Genomic DNA, 12,989 nt, shown 5'->3' on the forward strand with positions numbered 1-12,989 from the left:
TCTGACCACAACGGTATGAAACTTGAAATTTATTATATAAGGAAAACTGGAAAATTCACAAATATGTGGACGTTATACAAGATGCCACTGGACAGCCAAAGGTTCAAGGAAGACATAAAAAGAGAAATAAAAAAAATACCTTGAGACAAACGAAAATGGATATGTAACACACCAAACTTTGTGGGATGCAGCAAAAGTAGTTCTAAGAGGGAAGTTTACCATGATAGATACTTAGCTTCAAGAAACAAAAAGGCTCAAATAAATAATCTAACTTTACACCTCAAGGAACTAGAGAAAAAAAAAAAAAACTAGAAGAAATAGAATAAAAAGATTAGAGCAGAAATAAGTAAAATAAGGGTTAAAAGAGACTAAGTAAATAAGATCAATGAGACTAAGAGCTGGTTCTTTGAAAAGATAAATAAAATTGACAAACCTCTAGCTAGATTCACCGACAAAAAGGAGAGGGGACTCAAATAAAATCAGAAACGAAAGAGGAGCTATTACAACAGGAATTACAACAGATATTGTGAAGTGAAGTCAGTGAAAGGCGCTCAGTCATGTCTGCCTCTTTGTGATCCCATGGACTCTACAGTCCATGGAGTTCTCCAGGCCAGAATACTGGAGTGGGTAGCCTTTCCCTTCTCCAGGGGATCTTCCCAACTTAGAGATCGAACTCAGCTCTCCCACATTGCAGCCAGATTCTTTCCCAGCTGAGCCACAAGGGAAGCCCAACAACACATATTACACAGAAACAAATAGATCATGAGACTACTATGAACAATTATAAATTAGCAAATTGGACAACCTAGAAGAAATAGATAAATTCCTAGAAACATACCATCTACCAAGACTGAATCATAATGAAATAAAAAAGCTAAACAGACTGACTGCTAATAAGGAGATTGGATCAGTAATTCAAAACCTCCCAACAAACAAGAGTCTGGAACCAGATTGCTTCACTGGTGATGTTTACCAAACAGTCAAAAATACCATCATTCTCAAACTCTTAAAAAAAAAAAAAAAAGGACGGAACTCTTCCAAACTCATTTTATGAAGCCAGCATTACTCTGATACTGAAACCAGGTAAGAATGCCACAAGAAAAGAAAATTACCTGGTGAACACAGATGCAAAAATCCTCAACAAAACATTAAATTCAACAGGCATACACTGTGATCAAGTTGAGATGCAAGGATGGTTCAACAGCCACATACCAGTCATTGTGACATGTCACAGAGACAAAATAAAGGGAAAAAATCATGTGATCATCTCAATACACAGATGCAGAAAAAGCATTTGACAGCATTTGACAAAATTCAACATCCATTTATGACAAAATCCCTCAACAAAGTGGGTATAGAGGGAACGTACAAAAGTACTTCAACATAGTAAAGGCCACATATGATAAGCCTACATCATACTCAGTGGTGAAAACCCGAAATCTTTTCCTCTAAGACCAGGAATAAGGATACCTATTCTTGCCAATGTCATTAAATATAGTATTGGAAGTCCTAGCTAGAGCAATTAGGCAAGAAAGAGAAATAAAAGGCATCCAAATTGAAAAGGAAGAAGTAAAACTATTACTATATCCAGATGACATAATATGTATATGTGTGTGTATATATTATATATATATAAAACCCTAAAGACTACATCAAAAACTAACAAATTTGGTAAAGTTGCAGGATACAACATCAATACACAAGAACTTGCTTATTTAAATAAACTAATAATGAAACATTAGAAAGAGAAGTTAAGTAAACAATTCCATTTATGATTACATCAAAAAGAATAAAATACCTAGCAATAAATTTATCAAGGAGGTGGAAGATCTGTATATTTTAAACTATAAAACATTAAAGAAATTGAAAACAATACAAAGAAATGGACAGATATCCCATGCTCACAAATTGGAAGGATGAATATTGTTAAAATGTCCATACCACCCAAATCAATCTACAGATGCAATGCAATCCCTATCAAAATCCCTATACCAATGGGATTTTTCACATAAATAGGACAAATAATCTTAAAATGTATATAGAACCATAAGAGACCCCTTAAATAGCTAAATCAGTCTTGAGAAAGAATAAAGTTGAAGGCATCACACTCTCAAATTTCAAACTATGTTATAAGCTATAATAATTTAAACAGTATTATATTCACAGAAAAGCAGACACACAGATCAATGGAACAAAATAGAGAGCCCAGAAATAAATCCACATATATACGGTCAAATAATGGGGAAAGAACAGTCTTTTCAATAAATGGTGTTGGGAAAATTGGACAGCCACATGCAAAAGATTGAAACTGGACCAACATTGTAACACCATGCGCAAAAATTAACTTAAAATGAATTAAAGACTTGGGTGTAACACCTGAAACCATAAAATTCCTAAAAGAAAACATAGGTGGTAAAGCTCCTTGACATATGCCTTGATGGTGATTTTTGGAATCTCACACCAAATGCAAAAATAAACAAGTGGGACTACAATAAACTAAAAAGTTTCTGTATAGCAAAGGAAATCATCAACAAAAGAAAAAGGGAGGAAATATTTGCAAATACCCAAAATAAATCAAGAACTCATACAACTTAATACACAAAAAGTGATTAAAAAATGAGAAGATCTGAATAGACACTTTTCCAAAAAAGACATACAGATGCCCAAAGACACATGAAAAGATGCTCTACCTCATTAATCATTAAACATAATGAAATTAAAAACATAAGGAGATTATCACCTCATGTGCTAGAATGGCTAATTTCAAAAAGACTAGAAATAAAAAGTATTGACAAGGAAAGGATATGGAAAAAAGAACCCTTGTACACTGTTGGTGGAAATGTAAATTGGTACAGTTTCTATGGAATACAGTATGATGTTTCCTCAAAAAATTAAAAGTAGAACTATCATACAATCTAGCAATTCTATTTCTGGGCATTTATCTGAGGAAAATGAAAATACTAACTTGAAAAGACACACACATCCTCATTTATGAGAACATTATTTACAATAGCCGAGTTATGGAAAAACCTAAATGTCCATTGGTGGATATACAGATAAAGAAAATGAGGTATACATGTGTGTATGTTCACATACATACACACAATGGAATATTACTCAGTTACAAAAAAGAATGATATCCTGCCATTTACAACAATCTGGATGAAACTTGAGGGTATTATGTTAAGTGAAATAAGTCAGGCACTGGAACACAAATACTATATATATTCTCTTATATGTGGAATCTAAGATACAGATATGAAAATGAAAGTGTAAGTCACTCAGTCAGGTCCAACTCTTTGTGGCCCCATGGACTATACAGTCCATGGAATTCTCCAGGCCAGAATACTGGAATGGGTAGCCATTCCCTTCTCCAGGGGATCTTCCCAACCCAGGGATCAAACGCAGGTCTCCTGCATTGCAGGCAGATTCTTTACCAGCTGAGCCACCAGGGAAGCCCAAGAACACTGGAGTGGGTAGCCTCTCCCTTCTCCACCGGATCGTCCTGACCCAGGAATGTAGATATATATATATATAAAATTGGGTTCATAGATACGGATAGCAGACTGGTGGCTGCCAGAGGCTAGGAGAAATGGGTAAAAATAATAACAAACAGAATTTAGCTCTCCTCTGGTGGCTCACAGTCCCCACGTGCACATCACACAGTGCTCAGCAGAAACATGATTAAAGCCCAAGGGAGAGGCTCCAGGAGAGCTCCCAGAACCCACTTTCACAGACGTGTCTGTGGTGTCAGTCTGTTCTTTAGCCAATCGTCTCTCCTCAAACAGTAAAGGAAAAATTTATCACCTCATGATCTTCAGGCCATAGCTTCATGGTTGCCCTTGTTCCAAATTAATTATTATATTATAGTTAAAGCAACTTTTTCTCAAGCACTTTTTTTGTTGTCCAAAAAATGTAATTTATTGTCACCATGAGGTTTGCTGACATAGAGGCGTTGCAGTGCCTACTTTTACTCTATACCTGAGGTGGGGGCTCATATTCAGTCCATTCTTCACTCTCATTTGTGATAAGCTTAGTGTTAGGATGTGGAGAAAGTATATATCCCCTATTCCAATAAAGCATGCTTAGATGTACCTATAATGGCCTTATCCCAAAGCCTTCATCATAATAATCAAAGAAAGAAGTTTACAGAAATAAAATGCAATGTCACAACTTTCAAGTCTCAATGTTTTTTTAAGAAGTCTAATTCTCATTTTTAAGTTCTAAAGAGAATGGAAGTTCTGTTAAAAAGCCTTCATTACAGATAAAGTTTTTCTAGAAACTTCTCTATAATTATTCACATTCTAAGTAACATCTTGGTTTACAGATCAAATGAGGTAAACAGACAGTGAAATGTTAGCAAGCACTAACCCTCTTTCTTCAGCATGATCTCTATAATCATCTAAAAGTTTAAATAAAAAGTAAATATTAGTTGCTCAGCTGCGTCCGACTTTTTGCGACTCCATGGACTGTAGCCCGCCAGGCTCCTCTAGGCAAAAATACTGGAGTGGGTTGCCATTTCCTCCTCCAGGGGACCTTCCCAACTGTACATAAAGGAGACTTCATTAATGTGCATTAGAAGATACCCCAGGTTAACTGTCATAGAAAACTGTCTCTTGAGCCTTTAAATTCTATACCAATTCTACACGTCTGGTTGGCCGACTGTTTGTTTCTTTACTTAGGTTTTAAGGTGAATGACCTGGGGCTATCTGTTTCCATCAACCTGATTGCGAATCTAAAGGCACAGCTGAAATGTCTATTTTTCTTGCCATCCTCAGAAGAGATTACTGCAGATCTACTCTATGATTCTCATTCTTTTCAGCTTAAAATACAAATAGCTTATTATTTTTTGCAACCTATGTCTTATAATAAAGCAGTGCTGAAAAATTAAATAGCAGAATGTTCAGTTGCCATATAGGCTATGAAAATGATTTGCTGGTGGTGATTTTTAAGCTTGATTCTAAATAGATTTGTGAAGAATGGCACTTAGAAGACGTGGTTCAAATTTTGCTATTTAAAGTTTAAATAATTATCTGAAAAATAATTTCAGGTTAATATATAGAAACATATGGTGCAATTAATAGTAAATAAATGCTTACACATGCATTAGCTTAGATTCCTTTTTGTTTTTTATATTTCCTTTCTTAAGCCTATGGGAGAGGCTGAAAATAAAGTATATCTGGACATCTTATTAAGCCACTGAAAAAGAATAAACTCCAAATCTAATTTGTATCTAAAGTATACTGTTATCCCATTTTCAAAATCTAAAATTACCCTTGGTACTTTTTTTGATTACTTAAACATTTAATCATTGATTTCCACCAATAACCATAGCTTGGATTCCATAAGCCAATCTCTAAGATAATTAAAATTCCCTCCTGCCAAAAGGTCTATTTAATGAAAGACTGTAGAGTTAGTACCATATGAGGACAGTCATCTTACTCTTTTTCAATTTAAAAATACAGCCAGCTATTTCACTAGATCCTAACAGTAGAGTATTAGGCAAACACTGATAAAATCTGTTTTTCCAATGCTAGAAAACTAAGAAATACACCGTTTCCTAAATAGTGAAAATTTCTAATGAAACTTGAGTGCCAGCTCGTTCCTGTAACTTCCTAATCGGTGTCTGCAGCTTGAGCTGCTGAACTATCCAACTACCTAGTCAACACTGACTTTCCCACAGGACATCTATACGCATCGCAGTCTTTACAAGTTCAAAACAGAGTGAGAGACTCTGTGCCACAAACCTGCTCCCACTCGTCCGTCCATCTCCTTAATGGGCAGCACTGCTACTCTGTGCCACAAACCTGCTCCCACTCCAGTCCATCCATCTCTTTAATGGGCACCACTGCTACAGCTGCTCCAGATAAAACCCTTCATGATCCCGGATTTGTGTTTTCCCCAAACCCCAGAACAACAGTCTATCGGCACCGCCTCCAGTACTCTAAATTCTGACCACTTCTCACCATATCCAGTGATAAAACCCTAGTCTGAGTCATCCTTACCACGTGTCTGCCTCCATCCTTATCACCTATGTGGCTGGCTGTCTCCTCAACATCCCTCCTCCCTTTCCCCCATGCTAACAGAGCTCCAGTGTGTTATTCAGTATGGAACTGTGTCTGGCTGAGGACACGGCTACATCTCCCAGTCTCCCCTGAAGCTGTGCTTAGCCATGTAACAAAAGCTGGCCTATGAAATCTAAGTGGAAGTTATCATGAAGCTGTTGAAAGGAAGGCCACAGCAGTTGCTGTTGATGTCCCACACATCTCTCATGCTCACCACTTCCGGACACTAAGCCTGATTTCCAGTGGACAGAACCTGCATTTCTTTGCCTGAGTGGTTCTCTTCCTCTTTGACTCCTGTGTGATAGACAGGTCAGAAGTGATGGGGAATTGAAGCCCTTCTGGGAGCAACCTTCAACCAATAACTGTTGGCTACTGGTGTATAAACTCTCACTTGCTTCTTGGATGGAATAACTCTAAGGGGTGTGACTTATACAGTGCTTCAGAATTTCCCCATCAGGGTTTTGCCCCAGTCACCCTCAGCCATAACTTGGTTTGATAACTTGCCCTTCCTTGTTTCAATTCCTCAATCCTGCAGGTGATAGGCTGAAAAATGGCCCCCAAGATATCAGATCTGAATCCCTGAAACCTATAAATGTTATTTTATTTGGAAGAAAGTTCTTTGTCTAAATTAAGTGTCTTGAGATGGGGAGATTATCCTACATTATCTGGGTGGGCCCTAAGAAAGAGGCAGAGGGAAATCTGACACACACAAGAGAAGGGGATATGAAGATGAACCAGAGAGAGAGGTGAAGGCTGTGGCCTTAATGATCAGAGTGATGCAGCCACAAGCCAAGGAATGCCGGCAGTCACCAGAAGCTTGGGAAGCAAGGAACAGATTCTCCCTAGAGCACTCAGAGGGAATGTAGTCCTGCTGACACCATGACTTTAGCCCAGTGATACTGATTTCAGATCTTTGGACCACAGAATTGTGGGTGAATAAGTTTTGATTGTTTTAAACCACCAAGTTTGTGATACAGCAGTCATAGGAAACTAATAGTCCATACTTTCATCTGCCAAATAAACAACTTGTATCCACATCTTTATTTCAGCGCTTTGGCTTCCATAGGAGCTCCAAATAAAATGCTGGCAGCGCTGTTCTGCATTTACTCACCGCCCTTCCTCTGCTCCCTTCCTCGAGGCAGATGTGCTGCTGGAGGTGGTTCAACCATCTTGCAATCATAAGGTGATGCCAGACAATAAAGCACACTGAGGGTAATAAAGCGGGAAGGTACATCTAGACCTGAACATACAGCCAATTATCTGAGCTTCATTTGGATATTTAACAGGCATCTCCAACCAAGCTTGCATTTTCTCCAGTCTCCCTTATTTTAATAAATGACAATCTTATTATTCCAATTGATGGGCCAGAAGTCCACTATCTCATTTTCTTCCTGCTCACCCCATATCTAGTCTATGATTTCTAAATACTATCAGCTTTTCTGTCACAACCTCCCCATTTGTCACTATTTCTACCAACCTGATCCAAATCACTGCTATCTCCCACTGAATTAGTCCAGCTTGTCTTTTTCTCCTGCCCTTGCTTTGCAATGGCCTAGTCTTAACATAGCAACCAGAACAAGCCTTTCAAAACATTAAGTCAGAAAATGTCACTGCTTTACTCGAAGTCTTCCAAGGACTTCCCATCCCACACAGTGAAATCTAAAGTCTTTACTAGGTCTGCAAAGCTGTATTTGCCTCTCTGATGTTCCTCCTGGCTTTCTCCTCTAAACACGCTGGCCTTTTTTTGTTGTTGTTCCTTCAAAATACTAAGCATGCTCCTGCCCCAGAGCCTTTGCTTTTGCTGTTCCCTCTGTCTGGAAGGCCACCCCCAGGATGTCCATACAAAGACAGTTCTCTTCAAATGTCACCTTACCAGGTTTGCTCTGTAACTCTCTAGCCCCATGACATGTGGAACTTTTCCTCAGAGCAGTCATCACCACCCCGTGACAGAATATATCCTCTTTGATGTGTGATAATCTGTCCCCCTGCTCCATCGTCAGCTGCACAAATCCCTGATGGTACCCTACAGCCACAGCGTAGCTATGAACTGCCAACCTCCAGAAAGATAAAACCCTAATGTGTTTGGATACTGTGTTCTAAGACTCTGGGTCTTATTTGAATGCTGTGTTTAATGCTTTTTCTGAGAAGGCTCCGGCAGAGGAGTGGGTACTACCTCATCACTGCCAGATGGGGAACCCCACACCCATGCCTGCGCCTCTGCTGCTACTTGGGGATGGGACTCGCGTCACTGCTGGGTGGTGGGATTCAGGCAGCCCACTGGCCAGGGGCCAACACCACCACAGCGGACGGCAGGTGTGCCTCCATGGCCCCAGGGACACTGCAGAAGGTGGGCAGCCTTGTTAGCATTCACCCCTCAGAGGGTCCTGCTTTTCCTTGCCACTCTAAGTGTGTGCAACGATGCAGATCTCCCCTGGGACTGTCCATGAGCTGAGATCCGATGTGGGCGTCCAGGGCTCTGGGGTCACAGCACCCTACTCTGCAGCTTCTCACATGATGGGGACAGACTACATCTGTACTCTGACTGTCCTTACAAGTCAGCTATTTTGCTGATCCACCCATTTTTCATATTCTTGAACTTTTAAAAAGTAGTCTATAACTTGAAAACCATAAGATTAGCATAAGATATTTGCATTTATTTCTCTTTTATTAGAGAAAAACTAGAAGCCATTTCCCTGCATGATTCTATAAGGCAGCTGGCTCTGTTAAGCTCTTTTTGCGCATAGCTTTTACATGAATGCCGTCTAATGAAACCACTTCCTCCCCCCACACCCCTGCCAGGGAAGAGAACTGACAAGCTTCTGTTTCCACTCCCTTCATGTTCTGGCACCTCTCTGTTTCACCAGTTCTCTGACAAGAGGTTTGCAAGCATTCCAAAGTGCCAGACCCCCAAATGCCTGGAATGTCAGGTCAGGCTGAGTGTGCCTGGGTCCTCATAGATATGCCTGCTGCTGCCAAGTCTCTTCAGTCGTGTCCGACTCTGTGCGAGCCCATGGACTGCAGCCTACCAGGCTTCTCCGTCCATGGGATTCTCCAGGCAAGAACACTGGAGTGGGTTGCCATTTCCTTCACCAATGCATGAAAGTGGAAAGTGAAAGTGAAGTCACTCAGTCGTGTCTGACTCTTAGGGACCCCATGGACTGCAGCCTACCAGGCTCCTCCGTCCATGGGATTTGCCAGGCAAGAGTACTGGAGTGGGGTGCCATTGCCTTCTCCCATAGATATGCCTAGGTTTACACATATCATGGCTTTGTCCTTTTTTTAAAAAAAAATGTAACTTGTAACTAATACAACTAACGTTTTGTAAACACTGTCCTATAAAAAGTACTATCTCACAGAGAGGTAATTTTTAACCTTTGCCTTAACAGGAGCTTAACAAGTCTTTCAGAGGAATCTTTCTCTCCCCTCCCTTTCCTTCCTCCCTCTATCGCCTTCCTTCCCTCCCCTTCTGAAGTATGTTCCTGTCCTTTCAAAATCACTCACTGAATTCTTACAATCACTTACCACTGTGCTGACATTTCAGGATCTAACTTCAAACTTTGATATATCAAAATTTTACCCTAGGTTGGGCTTCCCTGGTGGCTCAGACTGTAAAGAATCTGCCTGAAATCAGGAGACCAGGGTTCGATCCATGGGTTGGGAAGATCCCCTGGAGGAGATGGTTACCCACTCCAGTATTCTTGCCTGGAGAATCCCATGGACAGAGGAGCCTGGCAAGCTACAGTTCATGGAGTTGCAGAGAGTCATACATGACTGACTGACTAACACTTTCACTTTTTCACCACTTTGCTTTGCTTCTTCAGAAAAATAAGAAACAAGAACTTGTTAAATGTGATTACTCTGGAAAGGAATATGTGTATTTTGTGGGAAATAAAGTATGATGTAGGGAGAATAAGATACCATGAGAGTCAATCAAATTAGAAAGAATTTTCAGTGTGCAAAAATAATACATTACAATTTACTCAACTACAAGTATATACTGACTAATATTAGAATTTTTACAAACTAATCAAAACTGTATTTAACTCATAGGAAACAGGCAAGTAAAGTTGTGATTATGAATATCTCTCAGAGGGAAAGGACACTCTGAAGGTTTAGAAAGTTGTTCATGTAGAAGAGCAATCTTTTGAAGGGTTTTTCTGAACTCTGATGTGAGAATGTGCTTTAATATTCATCTGGCTTGGTCTCTGAAAATACGACTTTCACAGCAGATAAAAAATTTTGGTAAATCGTGTAGCACCTAGATTTTTAGAAAGGATTTGACAAGATTCTATGAACAAGATCAATGAATAAGATATAAGTCACAGAGTAAAAAGAAGTAAATGATTCAGTAGAGAAAATGAGACTTTCGATTGAAGATGGAGGAACAAACAAATTTTGCTTCCTTCCCAAATCCTACTAAAATAAATAAAAAGAATATTTTTAACCTAAAAGGTTAGACCTACAAGGACAAAACAAAGGAGCTGGTACTGGAGAAAACCAAGAAGCAACCTATTAGGTATTTCCGGAAGTCAGGGGTGAATGCTGGCTGCCCAGCTTACACCTTGTAAGCAGAAGAATTTAGAATCATGTTCTCTGGAAACTGAGCAGCCTGAGACAGAAGAGACTAGCCTAATGACCAGACAGCAAAGACCCTGGTCAACAAGCCCTGCTCATGTGCACTGGGCTTCTTGTCAGCTTTTGATGCCATTATTCTTAAATAGGAGCAAGCAGTCAGAGATCACAGGCATCTGATGAAAGCGGTTCACAAAGCGAGGTCTTACACAAGTGGAAAGACATTATTTGAAGAAAATTACACAGAAAGGGGAAAACTTCAAAAAAATTTATAATTAAGATACTTATCTCCAGGAAAAAAACAAAATGTGCAAGAAAGGAAAAGCAATCATGGTATGCTGTGATATATGGCTCAGAGGCGAAGAGTATTTACAAAGCTAGAGGTATTTATAAAGTCATAACAAGGCAAACCGAATACTGACCCAACCAAAACGACAGTGTATTGGGAGAATGAGGAATGGGAAATGAGTGTGTGTCTGTATGTGCACATGTGCCCATGTTCACACACGCAGCAGGTAAGATTATGAAAAATAAGCATTGTGGATGTCAACAGATACTGATCGAAACTGAAATATCAAGAAGTAGCAATATAAAGTTGTTATTTAGAGATATGGAATAAATATCAAAAGAATCAGCCAAAGAACTGAAAGTGGCTGCCCCTGGGGAGTGGAGAACGGGGGCAGGGACAGGGGACGGCACTCTTTCCTTCTTGGTAACAGTGGAAACCGAATGGTTTTTAAATTACACACACGAATAACTAAGTAAAGGAAAAATCTAGCTAAGTGTTTTTCAGTTAGAAAAGGTATTTTAAAGAAAAAAATCCATCATATGTGCATTCACTTATACAAGGAAACGACATTTTTCAAAAACGTCACTCTAGAATTCAGACATTTGGAGACTCTACGTATGTGTTTTTATTGACCTTAGCGTTGCTCAATGCATTTGTAGAATTCCTATCTAGAAATTACCTTTAGAGATAAGTTTATTAAACACAAGATTTAATAATCTTAAATATATTAGACTACACAGCACATTGGACGTGGTTACGCTGAGCCCTCAGCAAGTTGTAGCTGCACTGTAATTGGCGGACTGATTTCTTGGGAAAACCTAATTGATTTCTCTTTGAGAGTAGCAGAGGTTGGGAGAAAGGCTGGGCTGGGAGCAGTTGGGGTTTGGAAAGAGACAAATTGCAGGATGTAGAGAAATATACCAGAGTTACACCCCACAGAATGACTGACTATAAAGGAGTTAATATAAGAAGAGATCACTTCAAACACTTCTATTTGTATTTTTAATGAGTCAATGGTGTATTATATTAATAAAGAAAAGCAATTTACTAAGTAAAAGGAACAATGAAATAAACATACAGAAAAGAAATATTGGAAATAAAAACATTATTGTCAATACTCAAAATCTCAAAAGAAGCAAAAAAAACAAACAAACAAAAAACGAATGCAATCATTGCTGAAATAAAAATGAGAAAATGGAAGAAATCCCCCCAGAACATAGAGCAAACGATAAAATGATGGAAATTATGAAAAAAAGGAAAAAGATATAGGTGTTCTAGGAGATGAGAATGAAACAAGATGGGGAGAATTATTAACCAAAGAAACAGAAGAAAAATTCACTGTGCTGAAAAGCTTTGAATCTTTAATAATAAAAGTGCTCACCAAATGCTTTGAAGGGATTGAAATGGATCTATACCTAGAAAGTTATCCTGGTAAATTTGTAGATTCCAAGGATAAACAGAAATCCCATAATTCTCAAGATGCTAAAAAAGAAAGAAAGGGAAAAAAAAAAAAAACCCAAGAGAAAATGAGACTGGTATTGGACTTTCCATGTAACACTTTACACTTCAAGACCATGGGACTAATAACTCTTACAGAGTTCCTGTATGAGAGGAACAAGAAGACATCTGGACATGAAAAAAATTAAGAGGTATACCACCTCTGGTCATTTTTATTAAAGTAGTACTTTATTAAGGAAGTACTTTAGTCAAATTAAAAATGAATTTTAAAAAGTTTAAATTAAGAACAAGGAAGATTCTATAAAATAGTAATAATCAATGCAATCAAATTTATAGCTGCTAAAGAGAATTCTTAAAAGAGGAATAAAATAATTAACATTATCCTATATGTAATCATAAAGTTAATAGTCATCAGGACTAGAAATCCAGATTATTTCTTGGAGGTGGAATAAGCAAATGCAGAAGCAAAAACAGTACTAAAGGTGAAGTCTTACCAGGGTTGAGAGAGGTCAAAGTTACAATTAAAATTCGGGAAGCCAGAAGAGGAATCCAATTTTAAATGTTTGTAAAAAAATGTAAATTAACAATGTGTAAACTAGGATATA

General features: G+C 38.6%; 1 protein-coding gene across 6 annotated transcripts in view; it reads right to left on the reverse strand.

The window, feature by feature from the left end:
• The window catches only part of DEUP1 (deuterosome assembly protein 1), a 142,307-nt gene that overhangs the window by 120,090 nt on the left and 9,228 nt on the right, over positions 1-12,989 (reverse strand). For 3 of the 6 annotated variants that reach the window (XM_061405987.1, XM_061405983.1, XM_061405986.1), the window contains exon 1: positions 1,113-1,195. The exons of the other annotated variants lie outside the window; for them this stretch is intronic. In XM_061405987.1, the coding sequence (XP_061261971.1) occupies positions 1,113-1,165 (53 nt within the window). In that variant the 5' untranslated portion in view covers positions 1,166-1,195. Of the gene's footprint in view, positions 1-1,112; positions 1,196-12,989 lie in introns of those variants that run through there. 6 annotated transcript variants of the gene reach the window in all.

The sequence above is a fragment of the Bos javanicus genome, chromosome 29 (genome assembly GCF_032452875.1).
Source record: "Bos javanicus breed banteng chromosome 29, ARS-OSU_banteng_1.0, whole genome shotgun sequence".
NCBI lineage: Eukaryota > Metazoa > Chordata > Mammalia > Artiodactyla > Bovidae > Bos > Bos javanicus.